At 41.6% G+C, this 20,772-nt stretch overlaps 2 protein-coding genes across 2 annotated transcripts in view; both read right to left on the reverse strand.

Annotated features, from left to right (window-relative positions):
- The window catches only part of CCDC170 (coiled-coil domain containing 170), a 41,156-nt gene extending 35,281 nt beyond the window's left edge, over nucleotides 1-5,875 (reverse strand). The window contains exons 1-2 of the mRNA XM_074144605.1: nucleotides 5,792-5,875; nucleotides 556-687 (exon numbers count right to left, since the gene is read on the reverse strand). Coding sequence (XP_074000706.1) covers nucleotides 556-687; nucleotides 5,792-5,875 — 216 coding nt within the window. The remainder of the gene's footprint in view (nucleotides 1-555; nucleotides 688-5,791) is intronic.
- A 6,347-nt stretch (nucleotides 5,876-12,222) lies between these two features.
- ARMT1 (acidic residue methyltransferase 1) lies at nucleotides 12,223-20,742 on the reverse strand. The gene is made up of 5 exons (XM_074144606.1): nucleotides 20,572-20,742; nucleotides 19,464-19,569; nucleotides 18,658-18,899; nucleotides 16,999-17,164; nucleotides 12,223-16,073 (listed from the first exon to the last, which is right to left on the reverse strand). The coding sequence occupies exons 1-5, from the start codon at nucleotides 20,619-20,621 to the stop codon at nucleotides 15,306-15,308; spliced, it is 1,332 nt and encodes a 443-aa protein (XP_074000707.1). The 5' UTR covers nucleotides 20,622-20,742; the 3' UTR covers nucleotides 12,223-15,305.
- Between the last annotated feature and the right edge of the window lie 30 nt (nucleotides 20,743-20,772).

Raw genomic sequence — 20,772 nt, forward strand, 5'->3', positions numbered from 1 at the left:
AAAAAAATTAAGTATAAAACTAAAATTATCCTCTAATAAATCCTCGCTCCCAAGAACCACCATTCCCACAGCAGGGACAGCAGAAAAAGATGTATGTGTGTTCTTCAGTCTCTCTAGTTAAAAGCAACTTCATTACTCAATCACTACTTCACTGGTGATGAAAGTAAAGCAAATTTGGGGAGCTGTAACTTGACTAAAGTGGAGGAATAGCTGAGGACAGTTATATCTTAACTCACTGGCAACAGCAGGACATCTATCAGAACTTTTATACAACTACAATTTAGAAATATTAACTTGTTTAATTACAAAAGATTGCATTTAGATGATGATAAAAAGCTAGATTGCTTTAAATCTTTCAAATATAAGCTTATAAACAGTTCTTGAACATAGAAGCACGTAGAGTAAAAATTGCATGGAAATTCTATGCTACAAGAAACAAAACTGTATCAAAAGCAAGAAATTCTGGACTTTCTGCAAACTTTCTGTTCTCTGCAGAAAGTGACTGTAGAGAATCTTCATGCTTGGAGAAGGATTTGGAAGTATTTTTAAATGTACCTCTGACTGGGCATAATCATACTTCACCGAAAGTGCTGCAAGTTCACTTTGAGCAGTTTCAGCTGCAGCTCGATAGTGATTCATCTGCTCTCTAGTGACAGGAATATCCAAAAGAATGTGATCATGAGATTCCTGGGAAGACAGCATGAAAGCAAAACCATTAGACATCGAATCTTTTGAACATTTTTGTTCCAGTGCTTTTTTGATTAAGCTGATTAAGGGCATCTAATTCCAAATATGTTATTACCAGAGTAACCAACCCTTACTGCAAAATAGGATAAGCAGCTACTTTTCTACCAGCCACCGCTTTCATCTGCAAGTTCAGCCAGCAACATCAGTGCTAAAGGATCTCGGTGTGCAAGATATTCCCCCTCAACAATCCCATGGCCTCTCACTATTTTCAGCTCAAGTTGTTTCCTGCAGTTTCAATGCATTTAGCAACATTCAGAATGTCCCTTTTTTACAAACTTACCCAGTCACTCCTTCAACCCGTGTAAACTTTAACCCAAAGGGAGGTCTCAGGTGTCTCTTATGCAAAGAAACACTGGTTTTTGGACTTCAGTTACGTTGCCTGCACGCTCATTGTCATGTTGCAAGAAATGGTGAAAAAGAAAAAGCAACAGCTATCAATCCTCTCTGTGCCACTCACGATTTTGCAGATTTCTATCATATCTCACCTTCACTGTCTCTCTACTAGGTTGAAGAGTCCACACCTACTCAAAACACTCCTACTTGCTCCTCAAAGTCACTTTGTGGCTTGCCCATTTGCGCTCTTAATTCTAATCTCCCAAGGCGAAAGGTTCTTTTGAACTCCTTCACTTGGACATAACCTCAGCTTTCTTGATGATGCTGTCTTGTCCCCAGAAATCACCACACTGACACCCTTTTTCAAGCCCTTGTGATAGATGGCAAGCAGGGGCTCTGTGCTTCTAGCACGGTCTCCTCCACACCACTTGTACAACTCTTTAGCTCTGCCTTTTAGATTCTTTATAGGAAGCTTTCTTGGTTTTGTGTGGTTCTGCTCTTCTACAGCAGAGCAGAAACGCGTCGGATTTCTTTGCCTTTGTTACTTAAACCTTTCAATATGAAAATTCAGACCTGAGGTCTTGATAGGAGTTTCATTAGACAGGACATTGTTTTCAATTGACAGTGACTACAAAATTATGAAATTTAACATCTTCGGAACAAGATTGTGTTTAGGTGATGCTGGGAGCACACATGGCAGAGGACAGAACATGAGATTTTTATTCCATCAGCTCCCACACAGGACAAACAAAACTGCGACCCTACTGCATTTAGGTATGCATTACAAAATGCAAATCTCCTCCAGCTACTGACCGCTGTTAAAACAAGATATTCCAATAGAGACAGAGACAAGATGCCTTCACTTCATGCTCTTCTACGTCAGCATTGGTTTCCAGGCTGAGATGAATTACAAGTTCAGCTCCTACCCATTCTAAATAGAAAACCAAAAATTAACAGCTTTCTAAATAGGTGAACATCTAGCAAAAGAAGCCTCCACAATGAAACACACACAGATAAACCCTGGGCAAAACTACTAGTTTGGACTGTATCAGAAGATAAATTACCTGGGATTAGTTTCTATGATATTGTCAACTCTTTTCTTTAATCTTTCTTCAGTGCGCGAGGGCACACCGGATTAGATCCATGAAGTTTAATCAGCTGTGCTCTTCCACAAAGGAGTTGCCAGTCTCACCAAGCCAGACCGATACGTGTAGCAGAGCTCACGGCCACGTGCAACACAGCGCACAATCTGAGAGATAAAAGGGCTGCTGATTTTCTCAACACGTTATCACCTTTCTGAGGGAGTAAGAGAAGGTACGTGCCATCTCTTTGCTACTTTGTCTTCCTTTTTTGCTTTAACTCCACTTGTTTCACATTGTACAACCACATGGAATTCTTTGATGTAGAGAGTGTGGTTTTTTTTCATTCTGTAATACACCAGGGCTCCAAAACCATGGCTGGAGCTTGCGAACAGTAACACTGTGTATGTTATTTATGTACGTTATTATATTTATCTTACTGTACTGCTGTATGTTTTCTTATTCTTCCCTAAACAAACACAACCACTTATGACTCTACAAAAAGAAGGAATACATCTCAAAACTGATAAAATAAAATTTAAAAAAATCAGAGCATAGCTGAAGAAAGGAGCTCCCTTCAGCGGCAATAATCAACACGAGAAAACCCTTTACAGCTGGAACTTCTGAAACCTACATTTGTCACACAAATCTATGAGCACTTTTAAGACGCAGATACACATCCAGAAGGATTTAAAAGAGGTTTAAATAAAGCCAGGTGCAAAAGTCAGTGTGAATTACCATTTCACTCATTTACAGCCTCAGTGAGATTTACAGAAGCAGATTTCTGCATCCTCCAGTGCCTTTGTAAATACGAAGCTGATCATACACGGTGACACCATGCTAGGAAAGTTGGTATGATACTTTTGGCTTTATCATACTTTTGGCAGGGAACGTGCACGCTTTAATATTTAAGCAAATAGTTTTCTATGTTTTGCCAGCAGCCATTCACAAGTCTGATCGTTAATCATACCTATAACAATGCAATTAACTTGCCATGACTCTACTATAGGGGTAAAATTTGTGATGCAGATGTGGCAGTTTTGTATCTCTGGAAAAACTCAGATTTGTAATGTTTCATGAGTACTATGTAGTTTATACTTATTACTGTTAAGAAAACAGAATGAAGAAAACGTTAAAAGAATAAAAGGCAGTGGACAGGAGAAGCCTTCATATGTTATCACTCAATCAGCTCTAGATAATTTAGGTTTTGGGTGTTTCTCTCATTCATCTTATTTTTTAATCCCTTTCAACTGACCTGTAAGAAAATGAAGTTTTAATTTCACTTCAAATGCTAAACAAAAGCTAAACCTATATTTACAATAGAGTAATATCTACTTGGACCTTTGGCTTTACTAGCAATAGGCGATCTTCAGAAGACCTTTTTCTGCCTGTAACTAGGCCCAACTCATTGCTTGCAGTTTGTGCATGCAATTCAAAACTTCTTTTTGTTGTTGCTGTTATATGCCTGTGGAATTTTTATGCATTGGTGTACTGTTCCAGAAACACGTAAAAATAGGTAAAGTGTTCCCAACAGCTCAAATAAATTACTGAAGAGATTATCTAAATACTTTTCAGAAGGGTACTGCTTAGTTCTACCCTCCTCCCTTTGCAGTACTCATTGAAAGGTATTACTGAAAGATAAAAATCACTCTCTGGTGTTGCTCATCTACTGAAAAGGCCAATTGCAAGCTTGATTAATGGGCCCAAATGAAAGTTTCATTACCATCGAAAGTTTAGTCTTACCCTCTACTACTACAAGCAGCAGTTAAAGCCTTTTCATCTTTCATTTTCCTCTTTCTTAGAATAAGGTGACTTTGCATCTAAATATAATAAATGCATTTGTGATGAAGGACAGCAGTCATCTCAAGGCAATTACAGAGATATGTCACCTACTGCAAATGTTACTTAACATGCTTTTTGTTTTACTTCATCCTTTGCTCTTATGGCTAAATTAAGGAACTTGGATTCTCCTGATGCATTGTCTCACAGCTTTTCCAAAATTAATAACAAGAAGGAGCTGCTGTGTTTAATCTCAAAATAAAACAGAGCAATTGCTAAGACAAAATTTAGGAGAAAAATGTGACAAAATTCAGTGCTTATGCAAGAATTTTTGGAAACCACTTGCTGTTCTACTGTTTTTAATTTTTCAGTGCTGAATAGAGTTAAATAAATTTTGTAGGAGAATAGCTTAAATGAGAGATTTAAAAAACAAACTATCATGCAATGCTAACACTCTTGCAATTTTCGTACAGTACCTACTACAGCCAACAAAATGGCAAATATTTTAGATATATTTAACTGTGTGGGTATATAAAGTATATATACTATTAAGTATAAATAAAACTAAGACTGAGTAGTGCTGTAGTTTGATTTATCATTTGAAATCCACATTGTATAAGTATGTAGTTTCTAATGTGCTTCCGAGTCACGAAAGTAACATTCCCAAACTCTCTGACTTCAGGTGGGTAGCATGTGGAGCAGGTTACTCCCAACTCTGTAACTAAGCAGTGCTAACAAAAACTTTGTTAATTGGGTCAGAACAGGTGTGTTTAATATAATGGCAGTGACAAACTACCAAAATTCTGGGGGTTTGGTCTCAAGATAGCGTAAGTACAAAACTGATATTCAACTATTGAGGATTTATTTATTTATCAGTGTGTGAACACTGAGCTGTTCACACAGTAATAAACCGTTTATCCTTTGGAATACAAAACCGTTACAAGTTTTCTACTATATCTTTAGTACAAAAGAGTTTGCTCCTTCTAAGCAATATCCCCCAGCGTCTCCTTTAAATTCCCATCAAAGCCGGCAAACCAGTTTCAAAGGAAGAAGAAATGCAAAGAAGAAATTCTTAGATAACCGTAAATGCCTACTCTGCGAAAGATACTCCCTTCTGCAACACTTAATAAGAAAAAACTTCTCGTCCTTGAGCGTATAAAGATAAGCCGTAACGATCAGCTGAAGTTCATTGAGCTGAAGCGCAACGCCTACCGCCGGCACAGCTCTGCAGCTGCACAAGCTGGGGTTTTTTTTTGTTTTTTTTTGGTTTTTTTTTTTAAAAAGGCGAAATTATATTTAAAATTGAAAAGGTAACTCGCAAGGGGTGGGGGTGTGTGCGTTACGGTCAGCCTCATCATCCGTCACCCTCTACAGAAACCGCCAATTGAAAGCTACTGAAAACCGGTGGGGCGGGATATTTTTCCAAAAACGGGCTTTATCTTTTAATAAGGGAACTGAAAATAAAAAAAAAAACACAACCCCCCCAAAAAAAACACCGAACAAAACAAAACAAAAACCGACAAAAAAACCAAACCAAACAAACCCAAAACAACCCCAAACCCTCTACCCTTTCTGCCTTCCCCTCTGCTCCCGCCCGGCTGTGCCAGCCTCGGGGGCTCTCACGGGAGCCACCGGTGGCCTTTCAGCGGCCCGGCCCGGCCCGCCCGAGGGCTGCCCGCCAGGCCCGGCCGCCGTCCACCCCTCTCCCTCCTCCTCCCCGCCCGGGCTGCCGGCCGCCCCGCTCTCCCTCGGGGACGCGGTGCCGGGACGGGCCGCGGCCTTCCGTCCGCAGAAACCACCGCCGCCCCCGCAGGGCAGGGTCGGGCCGGGTCGCTCCCCAGCCCCCGCGGTACCTCGGCCGCCGCGCCGCTGCCCCTGTCAGCCAGCCCAGGGGCGGCGGAGGCGACCCGGGGCCCGGCCCTGGCGCTGCGGCTCATGGCGGCCGCGGCGGTACCGCCGTCCCCACGGCAACACGAGGCGGGCGGCGCGGCCTGCGCCCTCCCCTGGCCGGGCCGGGGCGGGTCGGGCGGGCAGCGGGGCTCCCAGCCTGGGGCTCGCGATGGCGTCCCCTGGTCAGGGAAGGGGGGAAGAACCCTCGCTTCCTGGAGGTGGACGGTCTTTGCAAAGGGATGCTCATAGAAACGGGTTTTTTCCCCACTTCCAAACAGACATTACACAACAAAACTTTAGAAAACTGCCTCGATTTTTTTTTTTTCCCCCTCAAAAAAGTCAAACCAGAGGCAAGCAGAGCAGATGAGATGTGAAGGGCAGCGGGCTCTGACTCAGGCAGGCTTTCCCCCTCCCCGCCCCGCCCCAGCAGCTCCCTCCGGCGGCCCGGGGCCGGCAGCCCGTCTCGGCTACCGCTGCGGAAGGAACGGGGACCTCCTCCTCCTCCCCCCTTCCAAATATCGTAGATAAAGATGGGAGGAGAAGAACCACAGGTCGCCGTAAAAGAAGGTTAAACCCCCAGGTGTGTGGGTGCCGCGCACCGTTTGCTTTGGAGGCCCTTTTGTGGCTGCTGACCCAGGGCCACCGGGGACCCCGCAGCCTGGCGCCACTGCTGTACCCACCCACACCTCAACAAGTGTGTCACCTTTCCTAGGAACCCTGCCTTATTCATGTTTTTCCAGAGAAAAAAATGGAAAAAGCTAGGGATGGTACTGATTTTTATTATGGGCCACGAAGACGGTCAGAGGGATGGAGCACCTCCCCTACGAAGACAGGCTGAGAGAGCTGGGGTTGTTCAGCCTGGAGAAGAGAAGGCTCCGGGGAGACCTCACAGCAGCCTTCCAATATCTGAAGGGAACCTACAGGAGAGCCGCAGAGGGACTCTTTGTCAGGAAATGTAGTGACAGGACAAGGGGTAATGGTGTTAAATTGGAAGAGGGGAGATTTAGATTAGGAGGAAATTCCTTCCTGTGAGGGTGGTGAGGCACTGGAACAGGTTGCCCAGGGAAGCTGTGGATGCCCCATCCCTGGAAGTGTTCAAGGCCAGGCTGGATGGGGCTTTGAGCAACCTGCTCTAGTGGAGGTGTCCCTGCCCATGGCAGGGGGGTTGGAACTCGATGATCTTTAAGGTCCCTTCCAACTCTAACCATTCTATGATTCTATGATTATTCTTTTTTTTTCTGGTCCTCCTCCCTGTGTGGGTGATGCCATTTCACCACCACCACTGCCAAGGACAGGGAAGACCCCAGCCCGAGCAGAGGGGGGCCAGTGTGGATCATCACCTTATTTAAAGTGCTGCATCGCTAAAGCACAGAGCGAGGCAATGCCACGCCTGGGACGGAATCTGCCACTCCATTCATAAAGGAAAGGAGAAAACTCGCTAAATGCGAGGAAGCAGTGCTGGGAAGAGGCTGGGGGAAGTGGAGACCTGTGTGGGGCTGAGGCCATACAGCAAAGGTGGTGGGAGCCACCGTCCTCCATCTCGGGGAGCATCTGGGGACAGAGACAATCACCACAAGCATGATGTGATAACAGCTCCCTGGTGGCACGTTGCCATTTCATCCTCAAGGGCAAAGCAATGCAACATGGCATAGGAGGTAGAAGAATGCATTACAAAAACTGTTGTTCTTGAGGACTGCCTACACAAAGGCTCTTGCTGTTGTTGCTGTAGTAAAGGAGTGAAACCAGTCGGGCATTTCGGAATCAAAATTACCTGGTGCTGACAGAGGGGATGGCGGTGCAGAGAAGGTAACTGTGAGCAGCGTCTCTGAAGGGAGACAGCCCCTGAGCCCAGTGACCGCTGCCTGGGAGGAGGGACCCAAGTTTTGCAGTGCTAAACTCTCAAAAGGAGCCAGGCAAGAAAGCAGCCAGAGGAGAAGAGCAGGGAGCTTGGCCAGAGGGGAACTGTGCACCCAGGCTGTCACCACACGACTCAGAGAGAAACACCCAGGCAATCCCTAGTTCCCAGTTTAATTCCATTCAGTTCCCAAGCAGAAGTTTATTCCAAAGCAATACAAATATTGATTAACACAAAGCCTTAATAGTTTCATGAGGGTAATGATCCTGACCTTTTTTTTCCCCCTTTTCTATGTCTGTGACTGTTGTATTACATGAGGTACCTCAAATACTGTGCTGATGGCTAGGGACCCCAAAAGTTTTTGTAGTTTCAAATGCGGGAGTCGTACTGGATCAAAGCTGCTACCACCATGTGGTGCAGAACGATGATCCAGTGTAAACTCCTTCTGCAATTTAAATCTATTCAATAGTTTTGACAGGTTAAATTTGTACTGGCTGTCTTACATAAAACCAGCATAAATTTGGCACAAGTTTTAATGTCCTCTGCAAATTTGGACAAAAATATCATCCTGGATTTGTCCAGCATCTGACTGCAGTCTAATCTGTCCCACTACCAGAGCAGCGTGCAAATGCAGGGCTAAATGATTGTGAAACTTTGTCCTAACTTTCTTTAGCATGTGCTTGAGCGCATTTCCCCATCGCCAGTCCTGCAGTGCCACGGCTGGTTCAAGAGCTATACTTCAGCCACTTCTACAGCCTTCCCTGATGAGGAGAGAATGCTTATACAGCGGTACCTTGCTGTAGCTCTATGAACTTATTCGGCTTTAAAAAAATGCTGAATCTGATGAACTGTAGCGAGAGTAACAGCAAAAGGGGCAAGAAAAAAAGCTGAGATAGAACAGAATTGTAGACTAGCAACATTAAAAAGGAAGATGAAATGTGTTTCTCCAAAAGAGATTCAGGGGTAATTTAATCCACAAGAATTCATTATCTACAAATTTAGCGAGAATAACTAAAACAGACACACTTTTACAAATAACTTGGCATGAGAGGCATGGGGCATGGCTTGCCATGGTTCTCATTTGCTTGCCTTCCACAGGGTATCAACTCCAGAAGCACAGCATGTCCCAACACCAACCTGCGCTCCTCCTCCACCCACCTCGAATCACTGGTATCACATCCTGTAGTAGAGAAAGTTTTCTTGAGGAGTGCCTTATCCTCACCTTACCTACTTCTAAAAATAATGAAGAAATCAAGACGGGACTTATTCCAATTTCTTTTTTTGTCAGCTGACGCAGAAGCCTGGCTCACGACCAGTGACAGATGATTTCGTGTAGAAATCCTAAACATGTGTGTGAAAATACAACTTCATTTAACAAAGGGAGATACTGCCTCTCTGGAGATAATTTCATAACGCTTTTACAGACTTCAAAGTGGAAAAGGTATTAATGCAATTATATTATCAGGAAAAAATAGGCTCATATGGGAAAGTGGAGAGACAATATCATTAACTAATATGATTAAGATGTGTGTGTGTGCAAATTGTGCGTCTGTAAATTGTGCCGTACCAGTTACTATTGTAAATCCAATAGTGGACAAGTTTAAGAAGGATTAACTAGATGAAGTGTAGCCATTCCTCTGCCTAACCAAAATGGGACTCCTTTTTTTCTCCTCCAGAACATTGAGTTTAACACTCTCCTCATCCCGTGTGAATTTGCACGGCTCAGCTAAACTGATGGAGGTATCTTGTGGGGTCAGTAACTCTTCTGAAGGAAATAATCCAGATGGTTTTGCAAACCTGGACTCCCCCACTGGGACAAAGCGGGGCGGTGAAAATGCAATACGCATATGGGGGAACTAATCAGACTTGGGAAAGAATTGAGATTCTAACACGGAATCTGTTTAAGCATGATTCCACCCCATATTTCAGGTTTGAGCAAGCCATTTCCCAGGGAAAAAAGAGATCGCTTCCGGACAAGTTTTCCTGAAGATCTCCTGAGTGACAATGAAACAGTTCAGCCTGCCCATGAGCGAATATTAAATGTCTTTGGACGACAAAACAGTAACCAAACATTTTTATGATAGCATTACTAGATACCTTCTTATCTTGTAAGGGCAGAATAACCGTGAACTGAAAACACAAGGCAAGCAGCAATAATGAAAACGATGTAAGAAACACTGTACTTACGCTTCCCAAAGAATATATTCTGAAGTTTGGGAAATTACAGTTCAATTTTTAAACTTGTAAATGCAAACATTATATCCAAAAAGCAAGCTATGTTTTAGTGAGAGAGAGAAAAGAGGAGTACTAAGGTATTGTCCACATAAGCAAATATTTGGTTAAAAATACTTTATAACAGACTAACATATCTCTGTCTCTCTGTGTATGGAGACACAGCAGAGAGAGGACACAGAACAAAATGGTTTGCACAGCTGCTTTCCAGCTCAGGACATCAGCAGTAAGCACACAATGTTAAATGAAAGCAAAGGCAAAAAATTTCATTATATGATAGCTGCAGCTATTGAAAAACAAGTATGGTTAAAAAAAAAAAAAAAGGCAAGTCAGGACAATCTATAAGAAATTACTTTCTTTGAAAAACTAAAAGTTTCTTCTTCGAAAGCTTCTGCTGACATATTGGGTCATTTTCAGTTTGGGGAACTTAAAGCAGATATAAAGTCTTTGAAAGTCTAAACTCAATTCATGCAGTTATTTTGGAAATTCTCTATATGTGGAACTTAGGTTTCCACGTATGTATGGAAACACCCTGATTTGCTCTGGGCGAGCAGCTCCTGCTCATGCTCCGTCACCATCCAGAAAAGTAGCAGCAAAACTTCTAAGGGCCAAATCTAACACCAGTGATGCCGTCAGAACTGTGTATCCAACACGTTCTGAAGGCATTCCAGTGAGTTCTGATTCAGGACTGGTGGAAATCAAGAACACAGCCTGTAACACAGCCCGTAACAGGCAAATGGGGATACTTTTTGTTCAATGTAAATATACCAGGGCCCTTGCAGCAAATTGTAGGCCCTTCTCTGCCTGGATGAATTTGCATTTTGTCTGTCTCCCAGATCCCTGACTTTAGGCCATGGGTACAGGCACTCCTGGGGTTGGAATCAGGGCCATTCCGCAGATAACACAAGAGTCACTGGAGGGAAGGAAGAGCAGCTGAAGGGATCCTTCAGCCAGATTGAGGGAGCACTCCTGGACCCTAACCCTTTTCCAGAATTGTTTTGTATTTCACAAACACACATCCTAGACCAAAATAACAATGATATATGTATATAAGCCATGTAGGACCAGAGCCCAGTACATTTTTTGATCTACAACAGCTAAGACGTTTTCCTGGGAGGTGGGAAATAAGAGCTGAAACCTATTCCAGGCCATGAATGGCTGTTAAAAGCCAGGTCTCTGTTTCCTGAACAATCTTTCTATACACACCACCGCATGGGTTTACCAGTTTGCAGGTCCTTCTCTCCTGCGTTATTTTCATATACACAAGCATTTTACAGATTGAGCCTTGCTCAGCTATTTTAAGGAAACTCTATGTCATATATCTTACCTTAGTCTGCTCAGCTTTTAATCTTCTACTTCATGGAAGACTTGGAAAAGTGGAAACCCAGGAAAGATAAGAGAAATTCCTACAAGCATGGAAGTTTTTCTTCACAGGAAGTTTGAAAGACTATGATCATTTAGCTTACTGAAAAGTGATAAAACAAAAGCAGCACACAAACCACTGAAATAGTATAATGATATTTGAGTTTTTCACAAAATTATATAATTTATTTCAATATTCTTTCAACAGTTTTCAGTCATACAATCAACTTATTTTCCACATAAGTTTATTTTAAGCCTTATATATATAATTATTGTATATGTCTTACCTAATCAATTATCAAGTATTCAGACAGATGTGTGTACTGCCTTCCACTGTGCCTGGGACGTTACTTTTCCTCTTGTTTCATCACAAATTAAAATCATCGCTATCAAAAACTGATTCACAAATACAGTTGCTCAAAAGGCAGAACAAAAAAAAAATAGAAGTCAGAAGATGTTGGTCTGTTGTGGTCCTCAGAATTGCTGAAAATGCCCTTGTTTTTGCTGTAAATGTTCAAATGGCACATGAAAAGAAAATCTCAAGAATCTGCGTATACAATTCAGTAGTTCCCGAGTTATGCCATGCAAGCATTTTGGGCAATCAGTTGTAACACCGATGTACAGAAGCAACTTTCTAGAATACTCAAGAAAAAAAAAATAATGCTATATTTTAACATATGCTTTTGTTATAACATATGCTTTATATTGTATAACAGTAAATGCCACTTAAGTGCAGTAGACACATGCTGCCATTTCATGAAGCTGTATTACACGAGTAATTTACACTAAGTATCTACAACAGCATTTCCTATTTTCAACTGAACTGCAGCTAACCCTACAGCAGAACACAGTGCCTCATCAGACTATCTGTCTTCACTACTTTTTCGTGGCATGGAAGAATGTAACGCTGGCATTACAGCACCATTTTATTAATTTATTTTTTTTCATAGAATCAATCCAAATTTTACACAAATATAACTAAAACACAGAAAAGTATGCTGCATATTCAATTCTGTTGATAGATACCACTTTGCAATTACAGCTACAGAAGTCAAGGAATGAAGTATTTGGAAGTTACGGCTGTGCACTCCTCATGTAACTATGTAGTCATGCTGTATATTACCATATAAACTTCTCTTGTGAGGGGCAAAACGTGAAAAGTGGACGCTTAATAAACTGGAGAACAGAACTAATTCAATTTCTTTCGTTTTTTTCCATCATGACATCACGTCTTATATTACCATTCAAATGCTAATCTAAGAATTGCATGTCTTACAGTACTCATGAAATCACCACCCTGTTTCCTCAGAAACATCAATGCAACCATCTCCCATGAGCTGACTCAGTAATACCGAGTGAATACTGCTGCGTCTCCCGAGTGATTTACCATTTTGCAGGATTCCATTTATCATAACTTCAGAATATTAATTTTCAATGACCTGCATTGTGGGTTCCCAGCTTGAAAGCAACCTGAGCCCAGAGAGGCAGATTAACAACCAGTGGAAAATGAAACCAAGCTTCTCAGCATGCATAAGGATTGTGCAAAAGGCAAATCTGTTCTTCAGGGGTGGCCTCAACAGTGAAACAACCCGTTCTCTTCTTGTCCATTACACACTTTTAAACCTCCCCAGCAAATTAAGTCAGCACCTTACAAACAATCTGTCCACAGGCAAAGATTTCTTCCCCTCATCATGTTGCCTCTCTGAACAAGGCAGGAAGCTTGCATTGCACGTATTCCACAACTTCCATCCCTCTGTCCTCAACCCAAAATTGTTGCTTCAAAGTGCATTTAAAACAAGTTACCAGCATTTTCACAGGTGAGAAACTGATGCTCCAGTGCTCCATCGTGTCATTTATGTATTTGATCAAAGTACCAAAGCTGGAGTCCCCCTGAGCTCTGTCCAATCAAGAGACCCTCAGCTCTCTCGACTGGATTTCTAATTTATGCAGTTTAATCAGGTGCCCAAGGATAAGCATGAATTGATCCTTTAGGAGTACTAAGTCAGAAATACAAAGGAGATGGGAACACTAAACCCAGGTCTCAAAAGCATAACCCTACCTACAATATCACATTGCCTCCTGAAATTCCTAGCATCTTAGTTTTTGAATACCTTAACTTGGAAATTTACAATACTAATATACTTTCAGATGTAAGAACAACACCACAAACACAAATAATCAAAGTCATCAGCAGTTGGAGCATATTTATCCACTGTATAGATCTTTATTGTACAAACACAACAAGCTGCAGCTGATTCCAGAAGACAAGCTTTGCCGGCGATTTCACTGACCAGAAGAGGAATCCAGCTTCATTTTCGAAGCCTGAAATAGGTACAAAATGCTGCCCCATCTTTCCCCTCCCACTTCTTTGGCCTGCCAAAGCTTACTCTTGTCTTAGGTTAAGTGTAAACACAGAAGTCTTTCTAAATCCACTTTCTACCACACAGTCATTTAAATTCCCTGGCTATAGCAACACTTCCAGAACATACTCAAATAACGCCACTTCTGTGCCCTCTTTTTCACTGTGTAAGATGTAGGTAAAATGGAAAAGGAATTTTCTCTGCTGTCTACTCCTGTTGTCTGTAACAGCCACCCTGGCTACCAGGGGCAAGTGCACCTCCTTTTAGCAGCTCTAGACAAAAGCACAACCCAGTCAGACTCTACAGCTAATTCTGCCACCGTTTTCTAACAAACCTTTGGTTATCACTGACATTGCACCAGTCCTCTGTCAAAGGCCCTATTTCAAACCATAAAAGTATTTTAAGACTTAACAGAATCTATTTTTCATTTTTCCTCTATAAATAGATAATGCATTTCCATTTTCCTCTCACTTCACCCTGAAAAATCATTAAAATATCCCTAAATTTTCCAAAAAATTCTGAGTAATTTGAGACCAGGGCAGAAAAGAAGAATTTGGCATCTAACAGCTCCAATCAGCAGCAACTTGTATGGTGTATGTTTCTGTCACATACACTTCTCAGTGTGACTGGGGTTGTATTTTCCCCATGAAAATCATGGCATCCTTCTTAAAGAAACATATACATTTGACTATAAATAAAGAGAATTATCACAATAGAAAGAGGCAGCAGTGCTTGAACCACAAACAATGCTGACAGGCCACCTTTAATTCAGATCTGTATTAAATCTAAAATCCAGTTAATGTAACTGGTTGGATTGGTTGGTTGGTTTGGGTTTTTTTTTGTGTGTGCTTTTTTTTTTTTGGTAGAGGTTCTTAGATAAACAGTATCTTCCATATTCTTAAAATAAGATTGTCCTTCCTCCCCCTAATCTTCCTGCCAGATGCAACAACTCCCCTTCTACAGGCAAACTGGCTAGCAACATCCACTTGTAGTTTAAAATTAAAATTTAATTTTCAAATTCTAAATTAATATTTACAAGGTATCACCCAAGAACTCTTCTCTTAATGTACAGCAAACTATACTCAAAACATCAAAAGTTATTTGTCCAAGGACACAAGAAACAAGTAAAAACAATTTATGTAATAAAGTCTTGGTAGAAGTCAACTCAGTTTTCAACAGCTTTAACATAGGATCCTACAATGGGTTGCAAAGAATCTACCTGGAATTAATTTTTGCATTCTCTAAAATATTAAATTTCATATGATGCATGACACATGGAGCGCAAATTATCCTGAAATAAGTAAATACACACTAGTGTGGGATTGAGGAAATGGTTTCTGAAGCAGATTTTTCACTTGTTAGCCATAAACTCATACCCACTCCTGAAGAAAAAAATATTATGGACAACTACATGTTCATCTTAAACATCTGCTGACACTGGGCATTAGGAAAACAAAATATATTGAAATGCAGATTGATTTATGTATACAAAGACAGCTTGTGAACTTTTACACAACACTGAAGTCATTTGTGGAACAGAAACAACAAATCACTTGGGAGGAAAAAGTGCAAACCAAAAAAGAATCTTTGCCGAAGCCAAGCACAGAACAGAGAAAGTAATTAAAACTCAGACTGAAACTCTCTTTCAGAATATTAGGAACCATTTAACTAGAGAGCAGCATCAAACTGAACTATCCCGTATTTTCCATTTATCATCCATTCAGGTTCAGAAGCCTGAATTTGTTCACCTTGTCCAGGTTTTAGGCCAACCTGAGTGTCAGATTTCAGTGTCCTCAAACTACAGAGAGGCGCGGGTTGAAACTTGTTCAAGGCTTGATGAAATGGAACACTATGTTCCCATTTCCTATCTCCTGTTAATTTTCTGTAGTTTAGATCACCCTTAAAAAGAAGCAAGTTTGACTTCTGTAGATCAGCATACAATTCAGGAGCAACTTCAGGCATACGAGAGAAGTCATGTGGCAAAGTCCAAAACATGTGATCATGGTAAACCCAAACTCCCTTTTTCAAATTGCCCTCCCAGTTTATCCCACATTTAGACATCCACTTATGATTAGCTGACTGCAGCTGTTTAATAGTCCAGTTAAAATCATGCTTTGTGGTATCTGACACATACCATGGAATACTTTTTCCATGAAAATGGACTTCATCAGCTAGCTTTGATGATAACAGGAAATCAGCCAACACAAGATCACTTAGAAGTTCAAATCCAGCATTATCCAGGATTATGTCAACTCTAACTTTACTATTTTCTGTATTGTTTTTTTTGGCATTTACGAGTACCGACCAAAGTTTTTCCATATCATTCACTAAGATGTAAGGTAAGAGATTTTCCAGGGATTGTAAAGGACTAGATTTCTGAGAGCTGTCTTCACCAGCTGAAAAAGAAAGGTCACACTTATTCCCCCACAATGACACCTAGAAGGAGGCAAAAACAAAAACATTTGCTAAGTCTCCCTGTAGTTACATTCTAAACTTCACATATACTAAAGATGTTGTTTGTTTTTATTTTAGGGACACAAAGGCTTTAGCTCCACATTTTCCTCCAAGTTTTAATAAAATTCAACTTCTTGTCCAGAAATATAGACAAGATTTTGTGGAAGAAATTAAACAATGCTCTGTATTTATGCAGGCGACAGAAACACGCATCAGAAGTGACAGAGATGGAAGATTTAGATCAAAATAAATACAGTGATCACAAAGCTTAAACCACAAATATTCTTCATACTGTAATTCCAGAAAATATCACTGGAAACATAGAAAAAGGTTATTACATGCAGCCAAGTAAGAACTTGTATTTTAAGTATACACTAATGAGGTCTTTATGAAGATTCCTTAAATACTTGATGTGTGCTGTTGCCAGCTAATGGACTTATTTGTTATCCTATGATATTTCGTATTCTAATCAAAGGCATTATTTTCCAAGAATAATGCAGTTACAAGCCTTTTAAACCACTTTTGGCCTAGACTGACTTCTCACTTTTTTTCCAAAGAAGTCTACAAATTTTTAGAGTGTCAATAAAATTAACTGTTTTAAAAATGTATAGTTAAATAACAAAAAGGCCATCTGGAACTTGACTTCAAATGTTTTAAGAGATACTGGTTTTGAGGGAAAATAAGCTGGGTTTTCAAATACACAATGAAGAAAATGTGTAATGAAAATGTCACGTTTAATACAAGTAACCGACAGCAATACAGTATGGCTGTCAGGATTTCATCATATTTTTCCAAACAAAAGAGCTATATTTTAATTTCCAGATGAAGTTCAAATTCCTTATAACCTCAATTTTTTGTTACATAGGAGACAAATTTTAAATTCTTATGTTATGCACTACTAGTTTACCTGCAATAGCTTAAAAAGTTCCTCCTTAAGTTGCTTTTCATCTAGATCCTCGATGTTTTTAAGAAGATCCTGAAAGTAAGTGCATAAGGCAGTAACAGCTTCTTGGGATTCAAGGAAATTTTGAGCCTTTCCTTCCTTGAATACGTCGAAGTTGTCAATAGGTGGGCTAGAAATGGAAGAACAAATACATTAACACACTTGCCACATTTTCCATGACAGCACATGAAACAGCTGATAGCGCAAGCTCAAAGCTCAGGTTTTTTAGGCCATACTACAGGCCCTAGTTAGATTTTCCACTTCTAATTTGTCATTCTAGATTTTCACACATTTCAATAACAGCCTGATACCATATCTCGCTGAAACAGTCAGTATAGAAAACATCTTTATATTTCTAGCAATGTATTCTGAAAATGAACAAGTGTTCAGTCACAACAATCCTGGGAATTGCACATACAGTGACAATTTTGAACGCCAGTCTTCAAAACACAGAGAATTAAAACTGTAACATAGAAATGAACTAATGTAGTGAATTGCTGGCCCCATTTTAAGCATGTTTGTGTGGGCTGAAGTGTATTTCCCTTACCAAAGCCTCTTAACAGTGATATGAAGTTATTCTTATGAAATTTTTTAACTAGAACATTAGAAATTTAACACAAAGACGACAAAACAATTCAGCTCTTGTAATACGTGAGAAACGTAGACTCATCTATTATGAGACATACCTGCACATATACCTTTTGACAAATGACAAAAAACTTCCACCCAAGCATATACGTAAGAGCAGCTAAATAATGGAGATAAGAAACTTAAAGCTTACTAATGAGAAGTATCTGCTCAGTTTTTTAAGTGCAGCCCAGCAGATCCATCCTATATTTGAAATTTCTGCTACAAGAGTTGAAATTACACAATATACCAGCAGAAGCAGAGTCCCATTACTGCGTTTGCATCACTGTCATACTATGGGCAAATCCAGTGCGCATGGAGCTTTCCATTTTTTTTGGCAGCAGTGGGAACTTAAACTGCTCATTCCTACCCCATTACATCGTACTGGCACCTCGCCACAGGACCAGCACAACGAGATTTTCCTGCCAAGTTATTTTTAACCAGGATCAGCTCCCAAAGTTCAATGCAACACATGGTCTGCAAACACTGCTGTAACCAAGAAGATGGTGTAGAATGAACACCGGGGGCTGCTTAAGCTGGGTCTGCTGCTGTAATGAACAGGTCTCAAACAGTAACTTCAGATGTCAAGCAAAACAAGTTAGAACGGCCAACAGCAGCTCTCACATTCTGTGTTTTAGGCTAACATTCTTAAGAGATGATTCTAGACTAACAAACCTTTTAGGAACGCTACATAACTTTTATATTTCAATGCACATCAGTCTGCAAGAAGGTCAAGCTATACAGTCAAGCTTAAGAGTTTTCGTGTAGAGCAAGTCACAGAAACTAAAGCATAAAACAACCTAATAAGCTTCACAATCTGCTGCATGGAAAAAGTGTTAATTTTAAATCTGAGGTGCGAGATGAGAGAAAAAGGAATATGGTAAAAGCTTAAGATTTTCCTTTATCTTACTCCCCACCTGTTTTCCTTTCTCCTAAAATAAAAATGGGATAGAATAATGTTTTGCAGAGTAACGTACCAAGCTAGGAAATACTTACTTCTGTGCTAATGCTGCATGAATTCTTCGGTACATGTAACACTCCACAAATAACCAAGGGGATTGAAACCAACTCGGTTCTCCATTTCCATTTGATAAATTTCGTTGGTAGTCTAGGTATTGGTTCCACAGTGCAGCATCGGGCAGCTCATCTTCTAAAGGGGTCACTGGCTTGTCTGTCTGCAGTTCATTCCGCAGTTTGGAGAGAAAAGATATAGCTCTCTTCTCTGCTTCAACACCCTTCTGAAATAAGCGAAAAACAAAAGTTCCTACTCTGAATATTTACTCCCGTAGAGACACAGATCAATTTTTCATGAAAGAAATGAGCAGTAAGTTTTAACGGCCAAATAGAAGTCCCTGGCAAATCAGAGCTTGATTCACACATTTTAGTGAACAAAGCTCACTTTCCACCTAACAACATAAAATGAATCGCTCGCAGGACTTCTTTTTAGATTGGACTTTTTGCTTATTCAAGAGGAATAAAGAATTGAAATATTGCCATGTTCAGGAGATGCTGAGGTCTCTTAAACACTGTATCGACACAAAAACCTGAGAAAGCAAAGCAGTTGCAGAACAGTGTCATTCATTTAGTGGCAGGACAAACAGATCAGAAAAAGGTTAGACAGAAAGGTGTACAAAATTAATGAAAAATAGCTACAAAAAAGGAATTATAAAGAAAAAAAACCAAAAAGATTGAGACAGACAAGTAATGACTGTAGTAAGAAACTAATAAAAACAAGGCAGAGAAGGGGTCTCAAGGATTAAGGGGGGAAAAAAATCTCAGGCAAAAAAAGACCTTACTCTTACCTCACCATGTTCTTCAAAAAATTCATTTTTATGTCGATGCAGAGTATCAATAACCCTTGTGAGGATCTGGGGCAGTCTGTCTTTAATTGTAAAATATGCAAAGGATCTAAAAAGGAGAGGACCCAATTTTTATTACTTAGAGGAAACGATAGAGAATAGAAAATAAAATATCTTCTATTTTTTAAAATAGATGTAAGGTCTTAAAAGTAAGTTTATGTGCCTTTAAAGCAGCGGACACCAATAAAAACCAAACAAATCTCAAATTGCCCAAGTTCTTAGGTCTACTTTTGAAGAAAAATAAGTTAAACGGCAGTCATTTCAGGGAAGAAAATGCAAAGTGACTGGCCCCGCCAAAGAGCAAAAATTGCAGTTAATTCTAGGCTAAAACGCATTCTCCAATTGCTGTTACCCAGATGTAAAGTGAGGGAAATTTAAAAGCACAGAGATTTGTTTGAAGTTTAAGTGTATCTTCTATCAACAACAAAATTCCTGCTACTTGCTCTCCACTATATACTTGATTTACGGATTTACGTTTTCCCGGAACGCTGTTTATATAGAAGGAGAGCGATCGGAACATGACCAGCCCTACGGGGAGCTTGAAGAATGATTTTTATTCGAGGGTTTCCATCCCGTCAGTCGGAGCCCCAGTCTCAAGGACTCCGAACCCAACGCTGAACCCAAAGAAACCCGGGGAGAACAGACACAGTCTGCACCCTCCCAAGCCCTGGGCGGGTCACTAACGGGCCGGGACAACCGCAGCGGCAAGGGGGGACGAGGCAGCAGACGCCGACTCGGAGAGACGCCCGCTCCCGGGGCTGCGGCGGCGGCAGCGCGGAGCCCGCGGCGCAGGGCCCACAGCGCCGCCTCCCGGCGACACCGCCCAAGCCGAGCGGGCCCGGCCACAGCGCAATGCTGGCACTGCCCCCACCCGCAACGAGGAGGCCGGAAGCCGGCCCCCGGCGTCCATCGCTAGGCCGAAATCCCCCACCGAGGGGCCCGGCGCCCGAAAGCGGGCGCTCCCCGGCCGGGGATAGGAACAGCCGGTGCTCCATCTCCCTTCTGCCCCCCACCCCGCTGCCGGTAACGAGCGCGCCAGGCCGTGACGGACCCCTTAAACCTGCCCGAGAGGGAGACGGGTAGCGCCGCTACCGCCGCCATCTTGCTCCGCCCCCGCCAGCCGGCTGAGCCGCCCCCCGGAAGCGGCGCCGGGCGGCCGGACGTTACTGCTGACTCAGCCGCGCCCGCCGCGCGGCACGGCGACGGCCGCGCGAGCGAGCGGGCGGGCGGGGCCTGGCGGCCCGCGCGCCCT

This window comes from Numenius arquata, chromosome 2, assembly GCF_964106895.1.
Source record: "Numenius arquata chromosome 2, bNumArq3.hap1.1, whole genome shotgun sequence".
Taxonomy (NCBI): Eukaryota; Metazoa; Chordata; class Aves; order Charadriiformes; family Scolopacidae; genus Numenius; species Numenius arquata.